Genomic DNA, 20,427 nt, shown 5'->3' on the forward strand with positions numbered 1-20,427 from the left:
CTCCTTCTGCTCTTTGATCAACCTTCCTTCACATGAATTTTTTCAAAAATTACAATCTACAAAAATTCAACTCCAGCATAAACATATATCTTTTGTCTTCTCAGCCTTTAACCCATATACAAGGTACTAAAGTACAGCTATGCCTCGCATAACACGAGTTTGATTAACGCATTTTTCAGTTACCGCTATTTGAAAAAATTATACCGCTTTTCACTTTACACAGTGCAAATTTCCAGTTAACACGATCTCTTTTTTTTATGTGATAGTTGAAAAAGATTTGAATCGTGTGTTAAGCTTATGAAATCTTTCATATCACAGAGAACCTCAAACCTTTTGCTTGAGGTTCTCTGCAATATTTATTTCGCCAGGGTCCAGAGAAGATTGTTATGGGCTATCGGAAATTGATTGATGAAAAGAGAAAGTCAACATTATTCAAATAACTCTGTTCAAATATTTCCGTAACAAATTGTTTCTTCGTTGTGTTTCTTCATTCACGGCACACCTAGACCAAAAGAAATACCTAACAGTTCAGTTTATTAAGTAGTTAGGTCCAATCAACTTAATAAGAAATGGTGAAACTGTGAACTACCTTGAGATAGTAGTTCGCACGGTGTCCCACAGATGTTCAGTATCCTTGTGTTTCTCTCGAAAATTTTAAATATTCCACAGCGCACTGTTTGGGAACTGCTATTTTATGCAATAAACATTTAATTCCATAATTATTTTCATTATCTTTTACATGGTATACAGTTAAAAAGTTATTAAAAAGGTATTTTTAAAATTCTTTATGGACATTCCTGAAGGTCAAGGACCAAATATAATTTTTCCTATTGATTATTATATTCAATTAACGCATTTCTGTTTTGTGCAATGCGCTCGCAGGACAAATTAATCGTATTAATTGAGGTCAGCCTGTACTATGGGTTCTTATACTTGTTGTGTTTAGAGTTATAATTTAAAGAAGAAAAAAAAATGAAGCCTGAAGCCTCAAAAGATAAATGTGTGATGCAGTTTTCCTATTTCATTTATACTTGTGCCATTCTTTTCAAAAGAACCACTTCTGATGGAATGGAAACCACAACTGTTTACAGACACTATAAAACCCTGTTATAAAAGGAGATTATATTGTGCTTACAAGGGCTACAATTCCTTCAAGACATACTCTTCACGTGTGACGATGTGTCCACATGTACCACTCAACCAGTTTCTACCCTACTATGTGAAACAATTGCACCTGGTAAAACAACTAGCAGGAATTTTCCTATTGCTTTGGCCTCTATATTTTAGATTTACATTTTGTAAATAATTCTATTTCTAACCACCACTGCTGGATGGTGGTATCCCGATAAGAATAAGTAACAAGAGTCTTCTCCTTTGGTGAAGCGTTACTTATTCAAAGTAGTGCAATATCATAGCAACTCATTGTGAAGGTATTCACAATATGAGATATAACTTAAATGATGCCGCCTTTGCATATTTGTGCTAATTCGGAGTTTAGCTGCGTACTAATATGATGCATTTGCACTAACTTGTACGATGTGGTGGGTATTATCACTGTACAGTATCTGTTCCAATAGTAACGAAGATTAATGCTTAAGAGTGGTAAACTCCATGCACAGTTGAAATGGAACCAACAAAACCCATTGTGAACAATGGAAACTGTCAGTAATAGACAACACATGCTACAAATACTACCAGATTGCATCAAGACCATAGCAACAAATAACCATTAGGTGCCAGATAGATAATATGATTATTAATAAATGCCTCTCAATTTAATAAATTGGGACAGTGGCATATGTAAAGAAATAAATTCCAATGTTTTCGCCACAAACAAGAAAATTAATCAAGATCCAAATGTACTCTTTTAAACTGTATGTCACGTCACATAATTCTTACTGATTAGGGAAATGTGGCAATTCTGAGATGTAATACAATCACTCTATTCACCATATCATCATCCAGTTCTAAAGACTCTTCTCTGGAAGGAGAGTTGGGAGAAATGGCAGATCTGAATGAACTCAGTAGCACTGGAGCAATAGTGCTCCAGTGCCACAAATTCGCAGATCAAAAAGCTATAGTATACCATCCTCTATAGCAGTGTTTCTCAACCAGTGCTCCACACTCATTACTTGGGATTCCATGTCAAGAAATAAACTTTTTACGTGATTTATTTACAAGTACTGCCTGTGTAAATAAAGAGTGAGCTCTTTAGTTTATTTTCTGGATTATTTGTATGCTAATGTAATATAAAGTGCAGCCATTATCAACCCACTGCAGGATGGAAGCCTCCTCAAAAATTCAGGCTGAATGTAATATATATACAGTAAAATGAAAATATACATATTTGTTCTGGTGCTCTGCCTAAATTAGGAAGTACTTTGTGGTATTCCATGATCTACAAAAGGTTGAGAAATACTACTAGATGGTACATTATAGCTTTTAGATCCACAGATTTTTAAAACTGAGATATCCACCATACAAAAGTAGCAGTCATCATGATTGCTTGTGGACTCTCTCCACATTTGAGAGTTAGCAAAAGGCATATGGCTACCACAAAACCATCACTCTAATGTTGACCTGCAACTATCAGAGCAGAAATGAGGTGCCAAAACCTTAGCTTTATCACCCACAGGCATACACTGTAAAACTTGGGACTGCTAATGATGTTGTGCTTCATCTGCTTTAAACCTATATAATATCTACAAGCACAGTAGAAAAAGTCCGTGTCAACCACAGGTATGGTGCCAAAGAGCCTACATAACAACCTAGCAGCAATAGGTCTCCCAGCAAACACCACCTACAAGGAACTCCAGAAAGTCACAATCCTGAACGCCTGTAGGATAGTCAGAGAGCAACCAATGGTAACACCAGACATAACAACCACTCGATCAACAGTAACACCAGACGTAACAACAACCACTCTGTGTACTTGGTAGCAATACCCGTCATGAGGTGGAACCCCCAATCAGGGAGAAATAATAAAATAATAATAAGAAGAAGAAAGAGGAGAAGGGAAAAAAAAATCACGAGTCTTCATCGGACCTACCTCCCCAAGGTCAAAGTGATGGATGAGGCAGATAGTGGTGCCATTTGATGTCATTCCCATAACTACCACCCACTACTGGATGCCAAAGTTAAAACAGGATAAAGATGAGAAGTAGAAATATTAAACATACTGCATTGATTGTGATGCAGGATAAAAAGTCATTCACATTCAGGCCTTAGGCACAGGGGTCAATTCAAAAAGTCAGAGATAGTCTCCTGCAGACAACAGTGGAGCAAGTGGCACTGTCTCCTGTATGGCTACCACAACTGAAAGGCAAGACCACCCAGCCCAAAAAACTGGAAGCGCTTCCTTTGCAACTGTACTAGTGACCACCCAGGAAGGAAGATGCCAACGCATGAAGTGGAGCATCGAAATGAATGTATTTAACATGCAGGCATACTACAAAGTAACAAAGCTAGAGATAGACAAACCAATGTACAGGATGAAACTGCGCACAAAATTATTGAAACAGTTCCCGACTGTTCAGGTCACTGAACAATGAATAGCAGACCAGAGACGGACCATCATCAAGAAGAAACTGATAGCTTCTGCAATCTTGGAAAAAATCAAGCAGGATGTGAACAATCAACTAAAAACAACAATAAACATGGATACAACAGAACCAGAATTGGAAGAGGAACAGCAAATACATGAACTATAACCCAGAGCAGCTGAAGTGGAAACAGATGAGATCGCGATATCCAAAATAAAAGAAGAGTGAAAGGAAGCCCTAGCAGAATTCAAGGAAATGGACCCACACCATCCCAAAGCAGAGACCCAACAGAATCCTGAGGCAAGTCACAGGCCACCTCAATACACAAATAAACGGGATTATCTCAACAACAACAAAGTAATACTAAACACAATCCATGCAGCCATTTACTGTGAAGGTGAATCCAAGGCTAAGGACAAAGACACCACAAACGCAGCAAAAATACAAATCAATCACCTGTCTCCAAACAATGTACGAGATCCTGACCAGCTGTATAAATAAGATATCAGACCACTTGAAGAGCCAGAACATCATAGTCAAGAAGCAGAAGGGATGTAAGCAGATGAGCAAAAGGATGCAGGAGCAATTGACCACTGATGCTGCAGTTATGAAGAAAGCCTACATCAACCACTGCAAAGCCTTCAACTCTGTGCCACATAGCATCTACAAAATCAACCAGACACTTTCTAGAAGCAACCACAGCAAAATGAAGGACCACCATCAAGGTCAAGAACGTCATGACCAGACCGATACCCATCACGAGAGGATGCCTTCAGCCTACCACGGTTCTGTCTACCACTTAACCCACTGCCCAACATGCTCAAATAATATATATTAACAACTACTTCATCCCATACGTGTCTCCAAGGCCTAGGCCCATATGCACTACATGTTCAATAACAGCAAGTATGGATAAAACCTAAAAGGAAGGTGGAAAAACCTGTACACCTCTCTCACTTGATGTACATGGATGATATCAAACTCTATGCCGCAATTGAGAATCAAATCCAATTGCTACTCCAGATCATCAAAGAATTCCACACTAACATCAGGATACAATTTGGCCTAGTTAAATGCAAGACCGATGGATTACATCAAGGTCATCCAGTCATACAAAGTACTACTAAGTACTGCAGGTTTTAATACCTCTTGTGTTTGAGGTTTTCATAAAAAAAAAAAAAAAAAAAAGGGGTTTATTATTTTTTTGGAAAGAAAAAGACAATAGAAAAACTAAATTTTTGCAAAAAAATGAAGAAATTCTTTGTCACCTTCTATACTATGATGGCGAGAAGGAGAAGTCAAATCGAGTAAGAAAAAAAAAATCCAATTCTTCATTATAACTCCAGAATATTGGCAGCTATGCTTCTGAAGCTTTGAAATCTCCTTCTATGAAACAGTGTTATACACTCAGGAAAGCCTTGTCCATCAATGATCGCAAAGGTAGACACTTTAACACAAGATTTTATAACCCCCCCCTTTTTTTTTAAATGACAAAAGATGCTTTTTCCCCCCTCTTTTAAAACTTCAACACAAATTTGGAAGTCAGATGGTCAGTGCATGTCAAGTAAGTCCTCTGGATCAAGTCAAATGCAAATACTTTAAAATCCTTTTAAATTTGATACACAAAGTATACTCAATTTTTAAATTTGTTTATAAGGCAATTGTTTCTGCACATCTCATTTTTCATTGTCAACAATGTGTGAAGTTTCACCACTGCAGCACCATGTATTTACACTCTTTGTATTTCAAAATATTTACATTCTTACAATGTATTTACATTCTTTCCATATACAGGAACTCACGGCCTTACATAATACTCGACTTAAGGAAATTCGACTTTACGTTAGTTTTGCCGGCCAGTGCAAACTTAAAAAAATCATGGAAATGTATTTTGCATCTTGTAGGAATAAATGGAAGTATCGTGAAAATATCATAATGTGAACCCAATAACACATTTTTTTTTTTTTTTTTAATTCTTTCCAAGTACTTGGAAGTTGAAAGTTTCGCTATATTACTAAGCTGTTTATCTCTCTAAAAGGTCATATTTATAATGGAAATTGCACTACGCTTTCATTGTTATCATATGTTCCAGTTATAAGAATCAATTTTGAACACCTTTGTGATATTTTTATAAAGCACGTTTCTGGAGGGCACGACCATAAAACAGTAAAAACAATTTGCACTTCCGGTTTATTGAGCTTTTCTGTTAGTGCATCTAATTATAAATGGGTAGTAAACTCGAGGAGAAACAGGTAGTAAACGCTATTATGGTGATATGTGTTCCCCTTCACTGAAAACTTCAATCATATAAAAAACAAATTTTCAGAAACCTCTCTTCATTCCTATTTACGTACATATCACAATGATGAAGGGAAAGCGACCAATGAAAACTGCAAATGGCAGTAGTGCCAGGAAATGAAACAAAATTGATTTAAAAATGAAGATGAAAATGATTAAGTACGAAGCAGGACAAAGTTTGTCATCTATTGCAAGGGAATTAGGTTTCACTGTTTCAACAGTAAATACTATTTTAAAGGACAGTACACTTATAAAAGAACATGTCAAAGGATCAATGCACTTAAGATCAACAGTGATCACAAAACAGCGTTCAAGTGCTATAACAAAGATGGAACAGCTGTTAAATTCACAAGGATTTCCAGAATGGTACACAAGCAGTGGTTTTAATCTGTAATCTCTCGCTGCATTAGCAACAAGCAGGAGGGTGATCCTATCTTTCGACATCTTGAAACCTGGCATTTTATTTTTCTCTTTGGCAATATATGTTCGATCTGGCATTTTTTTCCAATAGTATTAGTACTAGTAATGGCCGCATGGTGCAAGAAAGCCTATGACTTATGCTGCACCAGCCAAAAAATAAAATAAAAATAAAAAAACCGAATAAAACAATGATAAAAAATAAAATAAAATAAATAAATAATAATAATTAATAAAAGAAAAGGGAATTGAATCTATCATCCTATACACTTTCCTGACACAAAGGTACTATCCGGATGACCTTTGAATTTCCCCAAACTGTCAGCCTCTACCACCCATGTAGGAACTTATTCCAGTAATTTATAACTCGCTGGCTAAAATAAAACTTCCTGCAGTCCAATCTAAACATTTCTCCCCGTAACTTAAATTTATGTCCCCTAGTTCTAGCATCATTTATAATCTTGAAAATATCGTCCTCATTCATTTTACTGATGCCCCTCAGAGCCTTAAACACCTCAGTCAAATCTCCTCTAAGGTGTCTAGTTTACAAACTCTGCAACCCACATATTCGAAGCCTTTCTTCACAAGGATGCCCTTTTGCTGATCTCACCAGGCAAGTTACCCGTCTTTGCACCCTTTCAAGAAGCTTGATGTCTTTCTTTAGGTGCAGTCTCCATACTTGAACACAGTATTCCAAGTGTGGTCTAACAAAAGTCTTATATAATGGGATTATCACGTCCCTATCTCAACTTGCAAAAGTTCAATAGATCATCGATAGGACACCATGGGCCTTCCTTGCAACCTGTTTACAATGCTCAGAGAATTTCATGTCTGACCGTATCGCAACACCCAAGTCCCTTTCCTCCAGTACTGGGTTTAGTTGAACTCTACCAAGTGAATAAGTTATTTTGGGATTACTGTTTCCCAAGTGTAATACCTTACACTTTGTTGATTTAAAGCATAGCTGCCATTTTTCTGACCATTCCTGAAGTCTATCTAGGTCTCTCTGAAGAAGCTCAGCTTGACAGTGATCATTAACTACTCTACCAATTTTAACATCATCTGCAAATTTAGACATCACGCCCTCTATCCCTTCATCGATGTCATTTAAGAAAATTAAAAACAACAGTGGTCCTAATACTGATCCTTGGGGAACCCCACTTCTTACATCAACCCAATCTGAGGAATAGCCATTTATCACAACCTTCTGCCTCCTGCCCTGAAGCCATCCATCTAAGGATTTTCCCAGTGATTCCAACCTGTTCTAGCTTATAAAGCAACCACTCATGTGGGACTGAGTCAAAAGCTTTGCTGAAATCTAAATAAACAATGTTGAAATTATTCCCAAAATCCAGCTCGTGAGTGACCCTTTCAAAATAGTGAACCAGATTTGTTAAACATGACTTTCCCTTTATAAAACCATGCTGAGTATCCTTGAGAATTTCAATTCGATCCAAATGATCCTGAATTCCAACCCTTGATCATTGCCTCCATGATTTTCCCTACCACTGAAGAACTACTGACAGGTCGATAATTTCCCACTTCACTCTTAGAGCCACCCTTATGTATGGGAGATAAACTGGCACTTTTCCAATCCAACAGAATCTCCCCAGAGTCTAGTGATGCTCGCATAATTAGCCTCAATGGTTCAATGCAGTCACTTGCCACCTCCCTTAAGATTATAGGGTATATTCCATCAACTCCAGGAGCCTTACTGGCCTGTAGGGTTGAAAGTTTTTTCATTAAATAATCTTGCGAAATTTCAATATCATTAATTACATATTTTTCAACTTCGCTCCCACAATTTCCCATTGCCACAAAAGGTTTTTCATTTGTAAATATCGATGCAAAATAACTGTTGAGTTCATCTGCAATGGCAGCTGGTGTATTTAATACTATCCCCTTTTCCTTACGTAAAGGTCTGATCTGGTTTGTCCTGCTCTTCTAGGCATTTATATATGTGAAGAATTCCTTACTCCCCCTCTTTGCTCTGTTTGCTAGTGACTTCTCATAAACTACTTTTGCTTGTCGAAATTACAGATCATCTTGTAGCTGTTATAGGCTTCAGTGATTTTTATTGCTCTGTATCCTTTCCATGCCACCTTTTTCTTCTCAAGTAATGTGGCAACTTCACTATTCATCCAACTTGGAACCCTCCTCGTGGAGTATTTTTTTTAATGGTAAATTGGCATTCAAGGCATCTGTGATTAATGTTTTAAAAGCATACCACAGTTCAAATGTATTCATTCTGGGTGCAATATCTACCCAGTTAATAGAGGCCATGTAGTACCTTAAGGCATCGTAATTTCCTTTTCTGAAATTAAAACCCATTCCTTTGCCTTTTACTGCTGCTATCTCTCTCATCATCATCATCATCCACTGTAGAACTCCGTGATTACTTCCTGCTACTGGTTCCTCTACTGTCAGCCCTGTTATGTCATCTGATTCTGAGCTATCTCATCAACGTTAAAAATACAGAGCTGTCTCCTCAACGTTAAAAATACAGAGCTGTCTCATCAACGTTAAAAATTTACTGCATTGAATAGCTTCATGAATAATTTTTTTGAACACATCACAAAATTTCTCTGCAGCTGCAGAATTGGCACTGGCGACTTCACCGCACATTTTAATCATTGTGGAAACCAGCACAATGCTTGAACCTATTAAACCACCCGTTGCTGTTACGAACTTTCCTTTGGCTTCGCCGTACTTATCCTTAATATCTTTATAAATACTTGTTGCTTTTTCCTTGAATGGTCATTAGACTCAGAGGCACTTGCTTCTGAATCTAATTTTCCATCCATATTATTAAGGGCATCAATAAAGCCACTCTATGAGGGCGCTGACTCTCTTCAGAAAATACAGCTGCGAGTTACAGGCTCCGAAAAAAACGATAAGTGTTTGCTTTTTATTTACATAATTGTTATTTTATATTGTACTTAATACGTAGTCTTATAGTTCTAATTACGCTGGTTATTTTTATTTTTATTTATATAAACAGTTTTTGTAGATATACGTAATACTTTATAAAACCGTTATTTCGTTCGAATATTGAAGGCATTGTTTTTGTATATAGTGATAGGGAATTCAAATTTTTAATTGAGGTAGCTAGGTAGCTCTAACGTATAATTATAGAAACAGTAATACGCTTCACTGTTTCTATTAGATAGCGTAGTATTGACATTTAATTAATTTAATTTATTGATTTTATTAATTTAAAGTATCATGCCCCAAACTAGAGCAGCAAAGCAACGGGCACAAAGTGGCAGGAGTGCTGTGAGCGATGTAAGGAGTGTAAGGAAATCAGGCGACAACTCAGCGTTGTTATGGGCCTATATGAGAGTTTGAAGGACAGGGTGGATGCAATCGAAAGATCTAAATTGAGGGGCCCATCAGGCTCTCAGCTGCCCACATCAACACCAGAGCTTGCACTTGGTCATCACACAACACAGCGGCAACCCCCAAGGCAGAATGCGCTGGTCCCTCAAGAACTAGTAGTTGTTGGTGACTCTATTGTCAGGGAAACGGGAAACATCCTTTGTAAAAAGGATAGGTGGAACAGGACCAGGGTATGTCTGCCAGGGGCAAAGGTTGATGACGTTGTAGAGCGGATATCATCTTTTGAGGGCACAAAAGGTGATATAGTTGTACACGTTGGCACTAATGATATTAGGAGTAGGAGACCGGCAGAATCACTTAACAAGTACAGGTCACTGATGAAAAAAAGCCGTGAATTAGGGTTGAATTTGAAAGTGTCTGCAATTCTGCCCAGACACAATAGGAGGGAGTATATGATGAGAGCCTTGTCGATCAATTCGGCCCTGGAAAGATTGTGCAAGGCTCAAGGGATAGAATTTTTTTCAGCATGGACTGTACTTATTAACAGGAGAGACTGCTTCTACAGGGATGCGATACACTTAAATAGAAAGGGTGCAAGAATATTTGCTGATGCTATCGAGGCAGTGTTGGGTGGGTCGAAAAACTGATAGCTTGGGGGGATACAAGGACTAATAGTGTAACGGTAGCCGTAGGCAGAGGTGAAGGTGATTCTTGCACAACTTCTATTAGAATAAGTAGCGACCTGGAGCGAGGGGTGTTGGGGGTTTCAGGGACGGGTGGCAGTCATCGTGAAACAGGTGGGTATATGGGATGTGTTAGGGTAACTAGGAATAGGAGTAGGAGCATGTATACTTGCATGTATACCAATGCTAGAAGTATAGTAAATAAATTTGATGAATTTGAAGTGTTGGTCAAGACATCAAAGGCGGATATTGTTGAGATATCAGAGACATGGTGTCACACTGATATAAGGAATGCTGAACTGGAATTTGGGGAGTACAATGTGTACAGAAAGGATAGACAGGATAGGAAGGGAGGAGGTGTTATGCTGTTAATTAAGAAAAACATAAAATCAAAAGAAGTGCATCCAGTTGATATAGATGAACAGTGCACTGTTGAGTCAGTTTGGTGTGACATAAGCACTGCGAAAGCAAAAATAAGAGTAGGAGTATGCTATAGGCCTAATGACTCAAATGAGTACAATGAACAATTGTACAGAGAAATAGAGTGGGCTAGTAAATCGGAATGTCTTATAATGGGGGATTTTAACTTCCCAGATATTGACTGGAACTTGTGGGTTGGGCATTCACACACTAGTCAGACATTTGTGGATTTATTGGATGATTGTTTTCTGCAGCAGCATGTTCGAGAGACAACCAGAGAAAGTAATACTCTTGATCTGGTTATCAGCAGTGATCATTCATGTATTAGGAATTTGCAGACAAAAGAACCACTAGATGGCAGTGATCACAGTGTACTGACGTGGGATTTACTTAAAGATTTAATTACCATCAGGGGTAAAGGAAAGGGTTTTTGCTTCCATAAAGGCGAGTACAGTGGTCTCCGACAGTTTTTAAATTCTGTACAGTGGGATCAACTGACGATGTTACCAACAGTAAATTAGGTAAATTAGGTAAACTAAGTAGGAAGCATTCAAGGAATTAATCGTGGATGCTACTAAAAGTTTCATACCTATTAAGAAATATTGTTCAAGGTTGAGGCCTAAATGGTTGTCAAATGAACTAATGAGACTCGTAACAGAGAAGAAAAATGCATGGGATGCATATAAATTATCAAGCGACTCAGAAGCCTATGGCAGATATAAGTTATTCTGTAATTAGGTCACAAAGGAGGTTCGGCAGGCGAAGGCAGATTACGAGAAATCCTTGGCAAAAGATGCTTAGAAAAACAGCAAGGATTTCTTTACTTATATAAACTTTAAAAGGAAGGGGCTGAATCTGATTGGTCCACTTGATATCTATGGTTCCACTGTTGATGATCCTGCTCAGATAGCAAACAAACTGAATGAGTATTTTGCATCTACATTCACACCTGAGGAGTTATTAAGGTTTGAAAATGGCAGAAGGTTATCAAATTGTAGCAGGATTCTTAATGATTTTGTAATAACTGAGAGGAAAGTGGAAGAGAAACTGTTGAAGTTAAACATAAGAAAAGCACCTGGGGTGGATGGGATCTATCTAGTTATATTAAAGGAGGCGGCAAAGCAACTAAGCAAACCCTTAGCCATAATTATGAGAGCATCCTTGGACTCAGGGGAGGTTCCCATGGACTGGAGATGTGCAAATGTATCCCCAATTCACAAAGGGGGTTCGAAGGGTGACACAAGTAATTACAGACCAGTTAGTTTAACTTCTGTTCCAGGTAAAATAATGGAGTCGCTGGTTAAAGATGCATTGCAGGATCATCTAGACAAGACTGCAGCAATAATTCAGACACAGCATGGGCTTGTTAAGGGAATGTCTTGTCTGACAAATTTGATAGGATATTATGATGTGGTTACAAAGGAACTGGATGAAAAAAGAATTTTGATATCATATATTTGGATTTCAGGAAAGCTTTTGACATTGTTGTGCATGGAAGACTATTGTACAAATTGGAGCAGAATGGTATTAAGGGTAAGTTGCTACAATAGATAAAAGGATGGTTGAGTGGAAGACAAAGGGTGGTAATTAATGGGTGCTGTTCTTCTTGGACTAATGTTATTAGTGGAGTCCCACAGGGTTCGGTGTTGGGTCCACTGTTGTTTTGTATATTTATCAATGATATTGATGAAGATATATCAGGCTTAGTGTCGAAGTTTGCAGATGATACAAAGATTGGCAGGGTTGTTAATGACAGTAATGGCAGTGTGCTACTGCAACAGGATCTAGATAATTTGGGCAGATGGGTTAAGAAGTGGCAACTGAAGTTTAACCTTGACAAATGCAAAGTACTGCATATGGGTAGAAGTAACCCCAGAGAAACGTACCAACTGTGTGGTACTACACTTAATGTGGTAGAAAATGAAAAAGACCTGGGAGTAATTGTGCAGTCAGATATGAAGTTTTCTGAGCAATGCAGTCAGGCTGCCAGGGCAGGTCATGGGGTTTTGTCAATGATATACAGGAATTTTGCTAGCAGGGAAAAGGAGGTGATTATCCCTCTGTATAACGGAATGGTCAGGCCACGCCTTGAGTACTGCGTACAGGTCTGGAGGCCTCATTTTAGGAAGGATGTAGATTTACTTGAGCGTGTACAGAGAAGGGCAACAAGATTGGTGAGGGGAATGAAGGGATCCTCTTATCAAGAGAGGCTTAAGCTCTGCAAATTGCAGTGGCTGGAGACTAGGCACCTGCGCAGTGATCTGATTGAGGTGTATAAGGCCTTGAATGGGTTGAGCACGCTGAATTCTGATGGGATCCTTCCACTTGTTCAGATTACGAACCTAAGGGGGCATAAATTCAAATTTAGAAAGGACAGATGTAGAATAGATGTGCGGAAATTTCCCTTTAGCCAGCGGGTGGTTAATTGCTGGAACAAGCTTCCATCTGTCGTTGTGGAAGTTGATAGGTTGAATAAATTTAAGGAGGAACTGGACAGGCATTTGGAGGGAATGGTGTGATTTTTTTTTTTTTTTTGGCTGATGCTGCATAAGCTCATACATTTGCTTTCTTGCATCACATGCCACTACTACTACTACTACCCATGCATTTCCAATGAAACCAGAGAGCATGGATAAAAATATCTCTCTTTGAGGATTGGTTTAAATGCTGCTTCATTCCTGAATTTGAAAAATATTGTAAAGACATTTTGTTTCAAGATTTTGCTTCTATTAGATAATGCTCCTGGACATCCAACGCATCTAGATGATTTCAATTCGAATATGAGAGTCATATTTCTACCACCAAACACAACTTCACTCATCCAACCTATGGATCAGGGTGTTATTTCGAATTTAAAAGCATACTATTTATGTACAACATTTCCTCATGCATTGTCTGCAGTAGATGATGAGAAAAATTTTACGTTAAGAGACTGGAAATCTTATAATATTTATCATGCCATCTTAAACATTAAAAAGGACCAGGTGGAAGTTACTAAAAGTTGTTTAAATGGCGCATGGAAGAAAATATGCCCACAGCACATAAAAGGCTTCGAACGATTTGAAAAAGACAAATCATATGACGAGGTTACAGATAAGATTGTAAAGGTTACAGAGCTACTTCAGTTGGAGATTGTTGCCAAAGACGTGAAGGAGTTAATAGAGGAAGAAGAGAAGGAATTATCTAACAAAGAACTTATTGACTTGAGGCAGTGATAGTGAAAGAAGAAAACGCTGTTGAAGCGTAAGATGAACCACATGAGGAGCAGAGATGCTTCATCACAAGACAGATGACAATGGCGAGGTTTGAGAACATGGATCCTGACAGCAAACAATTCTTAAAAGTTAACAGAGGGGTGAATGATATGCTTGCTTGCTACAAAAAAATCTACGGTGAATAGAAAAAAGCCACCGTCCAGTCATCCATTAATGTTCTTTCATAAGATTGAATGGCCGACCCCTTTTAAATCTCCACAGCCCTCACCCTCTGCAGTGGCATACTTATCAGCTGAAGACGTCGATTCTGGCAATGATGCTCGAGGTGTAAAACTTACTGATGTTGTGTCTGTCTCCTCTCTTTTTTTGTAATTTTATAATTTAAAAATTTTTTAAATTGCATGCTTTTGTAATTTTTCCTGTGCATGAGATAAAAAATTGAATAAATAGGATAAATAATTCTATTTACACGTTCATCAAACATTTCTTTTTTGATTCAATCAAATCAGCGAGAACAGCTGCAAGTGCTGCACAAGCATGGGGGAAATTCAGACTTATGTAGCACAACCCTTATGTAAGTCAGGGAGTTGCTGTATTTACATTCAAAACTTTGTTCACTGTAGTTGCGAAATAACTCAAAAGAATAACCATAAGGAAGAAAAATTTGTATTGCGATGTACTGGTACCATAATCCAGTTTTCTACTGTTTAAGTTAATTTTATTTGAATTCCATGATTAAAAAAAAAAAAAAGGTGAGAGAGAGAGAGTTCAGTTAGTACTAGTACCCAGACATGATGAGAGACAAAAATTTTTAGGGTTTCTCCACTAAATCCAGGCTCACCCTTATTCCTATACTGTCAAACATACCTAGGGACTAAACAGCACATACACTGAAAATTTGCTGTAAATTAAAATTTTCTTTAGGACTAATACCCCAATATCACAGTGGACTTTGCAATTTATAAACACACACAGTGTCAATAATTATTTACCCTCACCTAAAATAATTGAGTTAGGGATTTGATATTATGCACATATATATATACATACACTCCTAAAGTCTTATAAGTTAATATATATTTATTTGTTTTTCTAGCTCCAATGGTTACTGAATTAGAGCCATAAATATAGCAAAAGGTAGTATGCTGGAGAAGGCTGAGGTTCGATTTGTTATGAAATTTATTTGTTTGCAAAGGTAAAGAAGCAAAACAAATCCAGGAAAGATGAAAGCTGTATATGGGGAGGAATGCCCATCATACGAGACTGTGAAAAATTTGAAAAGACAGGGTAGGTGTGAAGCAGTATGCACGATGACCCAAGAAAATGAAGATCCAACCTAGCCACAGACCTTGGTAACATGGTTAAAGTGCAAAAGATAGTCCTTGAATACAGACTTGTGACTATAACTTTTATAGCAAATGATGTGCATATTAACCACGGGTCTATTTTCTATGTACAAGTTCCTACATATGTCTAAGGTGGCAGCTTGAAGGCTGGGTACATCACTATGCCCAAGAAACAAAACATATAAGCAAACAGCAGAAACATTCATCTTCATGAACTCCCCCCAAAAAAATCTGCAGTTCAATTGTCTGCCAACAAACTCATGTTGTCAATCTTCTGGGACTCTAAAGGTATCAGCATCACAGATTACCTCCCAAAATACAACTGGTCGGTTGTGAACTGCGAAGCTGAGTTGACCTTTCCAACGTATCCCACACATTTTCAATTTCTGTGGTACTGGCAAGTACCACAGAAACATCATGAAAAAGTTAGGAGATGCTAGATGCTATCAAGTTGAAGAGACATGGGAAGCTATTCTAAAGTGTCTGCCACCTATCCAACAATGCTCCTTCTCAGAAGGCTTCTCTCACAATGGACTTTGAAATTGACTTGCACTATTAGTTTTTTTGTTTTTTTTTTCTTTCTTTCTTTTTGGCTGGCATTGGCAAATTTAGCCAGTGGGGGGAGGAATGTATATACTATTGCTTTTTTAATTAATTTATTTTTTTGTGGCACCTATTTATTTATTTATGTTTAAATTTATTATTATTATTTTATTATTTTTTTGTTATTAATCCCCCCCCCCGGCACTGAGCCTTATCCTAGTGATATCACTTTAATGTGGCAGGCAGATATGAAGTTCTCTGAGCAGCGCAGATGGGCTGCAAGAGTAGCTCATGGTGTCTTATCAATGATATACAGGAATTTTTCTAGCAGGGATAGGGAGGTGATTATTCCCTTGTATAAGGCAATGGTCAGGCCACACCTTCAGTACTGTATACAGGTCTGGAGGCCTCATTTCAAGAAGGATGTAGAGCTGCTGGAACGAGTACAGAGAAGGGCAACAAGGTTAGTGAATGGAACGAAGGGTTGCTCTTACGAAGAAAGGCTTAAGTTTTGCAAATTACAGCGTCTGGAGACTAGGCACCGGCGAGGTGATCTGATAGAGGTGTACAAAGCCTTGAATGGTTTGAGCATGCTCAATGCTGATGGGATACTGCCTCTTGCTCAGAATAATCACCTGAGAGGGCATAAATTCAAATTGAGGAAAGACAGATGTAGGATAGATGTGCGGAAATTTGCCTTTAGCCAGCAGGTAGTTGGTTGGTAGAACAGACTTCCATCCCTTGTTGTGGAAGTTGATAGCCTAAATAAATTAAAGGCTCAGCTGGACAGGTATTTCGAATGAAAGCAGGGGTGAAGTGGAAGGGGTTTTTTTTTTTGTTTTGGCTGATGCTACATAAGCTTGCTTTCTTGTATCATATGCCTCTACTAATGCTAATGTGGGATGGGTTTTTTATTTTATTTTATTTTTTTTGCTGGCTCCCAGACATGGGCAACCTAGCGAGCAGAATTGTTGGCACCCATTGGTACAGCACTTTTTCCAGTGGGTGCAATGCACCGACAGTATAGTGGACATGGGCCTGGCTCCATGTAACTAGGGACGGGTGGCAGTTGCCCTGGTGTTGACTGCTACCTGGTGGCTAAGTGGGCTGATCATAACATTAACACACACTTACACTTTACATAAATCTTACATACACATTTTTTTTTTAATTCCCTCAGGCCCATTTTATGCTGCATGTATAACTAAGTCAGCGACATTTGGTGGATTTGGATGAAGTGGTCCTTTAGGCACCTCAGATCACAACTTAGTGATCGTCTCTTCTCCAATGGAGCCTTTATCTCACTGCTATTCCCAACCACGTGTTGTTTGGCATTACAAGAATGCAAAATGGGATGACCTGCAAAATTTCTTTTCTTCTTTTCCTTGGTTGGATTACTGTTTCAAAACTTCTGATGTCAGTGTTTGCTCAGATCATGTCAGTGAAATTATTCTTGTAGGAATGGAATCCTTTATTCCACACTCCACATTAAAATATCTCGTCCTTCATGTAAACCTTGGTTTTCCGATAAATGTGCTAAGGCTGTTCAAGAGAAGAATGTTGTATATCGTAATTGGCTTGTTTCTAATTCTTCAGTTTCATTTTTTGCCTACACCAGAGCTTGCAACAATTGTAATGCAGTTATTAATCAGTCCAAACTAGATTGCAAACAAGCTAAGAGTAGAAAACTTGCTTCTTGCCCTAATGGTAGCTGAGCATTCCAGTCTCTTGCCAAAGCTATTGCCCACAACTTTTGCCCATCTCTGCCAAAACCAGATGTTTCTATTGTCACTTCAGCAAGGATAAAGCTGACCTGCTAGCATCCCATTTTTCTTTCAACTACTCTTCTATCTCTTTCCCCCCCTTCTCTCACTAAACCGATTGAGTACATCCCTCAACAATGCCGCCAAATTCTAATCAATGTCTAAATTCTACCGTTTTCTTGTAAATCTCTTTTGGCCAAATTCTTGCATACACCCCCCCCCCCCTCTTTTTTTTTTTTTTTTTTTTTAAGGCCTTGCCACTGAAATCCTTGGAAATTAGGTGGTGGAGACTGCCAGAGTACTTAAATAATCTACTGGGTGTCTGACCTGCCCCCTCATGGCAAAGTGTGGACAATCGTGGATCCCAATAGGGGCCCAACAGCTAAATGGCCAGAGAAACAACAGAACACATTACACAACAGACCACTCCCCACACACTTTTTAAATCTCTGGCCTCCACAGAGTTCTGTGTCACTCACAAAGAATACAACGTGGAGATGGGGGAAAACCCAGGTGCCACCAGACAACTAAAACACTTTACTTTTTCTTCCAACTCATGTATTAATGATCTTGGTAAAACTCCTCCAACGATTCCCAGCACGTTCCATTCAATGCCTCCTGTGGTTTTCCGTCAAAAGGATATCAGAAACATTTGGATGAATCGTGATGCTAAGAAAGCTCCAGGTCTTGATGGTATTTCTCCATTTGTTCTCAAAACCTGCAATCCTGAACTTACTCCTGTTCTTTCCCACCTTTTTTCACTTTCTTATTCCAAAGGTGTTTTTTCTTCTCTTTGGAAATTTGCTCCTATTCAACTAGCCAGTTCCTAAAAAGGGTAACAAATCCCTCCCATCCAATTATTGTCCCATTGCAATTTCTTCTACTCTTCCTAAAGTAATGGAGAAATCAATTAACTGCCAACTCTTAAACTATCTAGAAACCTTCCGCCTGATCAACGATTGCCAGTATGGATTCCACCAGTGTCGATCCACTGGTGATATTCTGGCTTATGTCACCCATTTATGGACTAATTCAATGGAAAATTTCAGTGAAACATAAGCAGTTGCTCTCGACATCTTGAAGCTTTAGATCATGTTTGGCATAAAGGTCATCTAAACAAGCTTCCATCTTATGGTTTGCCAACTGTTTTTTGTAATTGGTTATCCAGTTTACTCTCTGACCGCTCACTGAGGGTGACGGCAGATGGCTCTCTGTCTTCTAACTTCTCCACTAATGCTGGTGTCACCCCAAGGCTCAGTTCTTTCCCTCACGCTTTTCCTCTTGTATATTAAGGACCTTCTTCCATTGACCGGAAATCCTATCCGTGGTTTTGCTGATGATAGCACATTGCATTCCACTTTCCAGTTTGAGCAGCCTTGCCCTGCTCAATGAGCTTCAACTTCTTGAATATCTGCTACCAATTTCGTAAATGCCAATCTCCAGGTAATTCCCCAGTGGGGCAAAGACAACTTAGTTTATTTCAATCCTTCTAAAACTCAGTCTTGTCTTATATCTCGCAAAAAAGGATTCTTCTGCTCCTATGCTTATCTTTGGTGATACTCCAATTTCTAGGCAAGATGATATATCTTCTTTTGGGAATTACCCTGACTTCTAATCTCTCTTGGCACAAGCACATTACAAATATTGTTTCCTCTGCATCTAAAAGATTTGGTTTTCTCTTTCGCTCTCAGCAGTACTTTTCTTCCAAACAGCTGTTCACTCTGTACAAATAGCAAATCCACCCTACCATAGAATATTGTTCCCACATCTGGGGCAGTGCTCCCAAAACCTTCCTCTAGATTCCATTCAGAAGAGGGCAGTTAGGTTAATTAATGATTCATCTTTAACAGTCTCTCCACTTGCTGTCTCATAGACGTACTGTTTCTGCTGCATGCCTCTTCTACAGATACCTCCATGGGCACTGTTCTTCTGAATTGGCTTCTATAATTCTCACTCTCTCTTTCAAACAGTCTGAACACATCCTGCCACCAGCCAACATCCATTTACTGTCCAACTTCAAACTCACAGAACCAACTTTTCATCTTCTTCGTTTATTCATTCAACTGCCATTTTCTGGAACAACCTTCCTTCATACATATTTCCTGAAAATTACAGTCTACAGAAGTTCAAGTCCAATGTCAACAAATATCTTTCGTCTTCCCAACCCCCAACCTATGCACAGTACTAAGTACAGTCAGTCCTCGTATAGCACGATAGTTGTGTTCCTAGAAACCCTTGTGCAATGCAAAAAATGCAAAAGGATGAACTGCAGCCAAGTTTCAAATTCCTAACTCAAATATTTCTAGGCAAGGGTAAATACTTATTGTCATCCCGTGGGTGAGTGAGTGTGTGTGTGTGCATGCATGCATGTAAATAACGTGGGATATGTATATATGAAAAAAAAAAACTGCCAAACTGTCAGCTTTTAATGTAAAAGATGACCCATCAAATCTTTCTAAATGAGCCAAATAAAAAATTTCAAGGAAACGTGTTTACTGAAAGTAGAGCTGTTATATACAAATGAATTGATGAATATGGTAAAAAATAAATAAATAAAATAAAATATTATAAAAACCTTACACATTTGCAAATTCTCCTAAATAAGAAACCAGTGAACTGTGCACAATGTAATAATTGATTATATGCAGTCCACAGATCATATGTAGGACATAAAACATCTTCCTGAAAACAGGAAATTGATTCAAAATTTTCGTAATGCATTATAAGTGAAAAGTTATAACTTACCAGATCATTCATTTCTTTTGCTAACCGTATAGCTGTTTTTTTGCTTGCTAAACAAAACACAAAGGTATCCATTGCATCTGCACTCATTGTCACTTTAACAATCTATAAATTACAAT

The 20,427-nt window shown here is 38.3% G+C and overlaps 1 protein-coding gene across 5 annotated transcripts in view; it reads right to left on the minus strand.

Annotated features, from left to right (window-relative positions):
* Nucleotides 1–20,427, minus strand: part of LOC150079459 (PAT complex subunit CCDC47) — a 264,969-nt gene that overhangs the window by 105,472 nt on the left and 139,070 nt on the right. For 4 of the 5 annotated variants that reach the window (XM_090383780.1, XM_090383779.1, XM_090383783.1 and 1 more), the window contains one exon: nucleotides 20,312–20,413. In XM_090383780.1, the coding sequence (XP_090239906.1) occupies nucleotides 20,312–20,413 (102 nt within the window). The remainder of the gene's footprint in view (nucleotides 1–20,311; nucleotides 20,414–20,427) is intronic. The other variant, XM_090383781.1, reaches the window with a different exon arrangement.

This window comes from Mastigoproctus giganteus, chromosome 10 (genome assembly GCF_048544385.1).
Source record: "Mastigoproctus giganteus isolate SK-2022 chromosome 10, ASM4854438v1, whole genome shotgun sequence".
Taxonomy (NCBI): Eukaryota; Metazoa; Arthropoda; class Arachnida; order Uropygi; family Thelyphonidae; genus Mastigoproctus; species Mastigoproctus giganteus.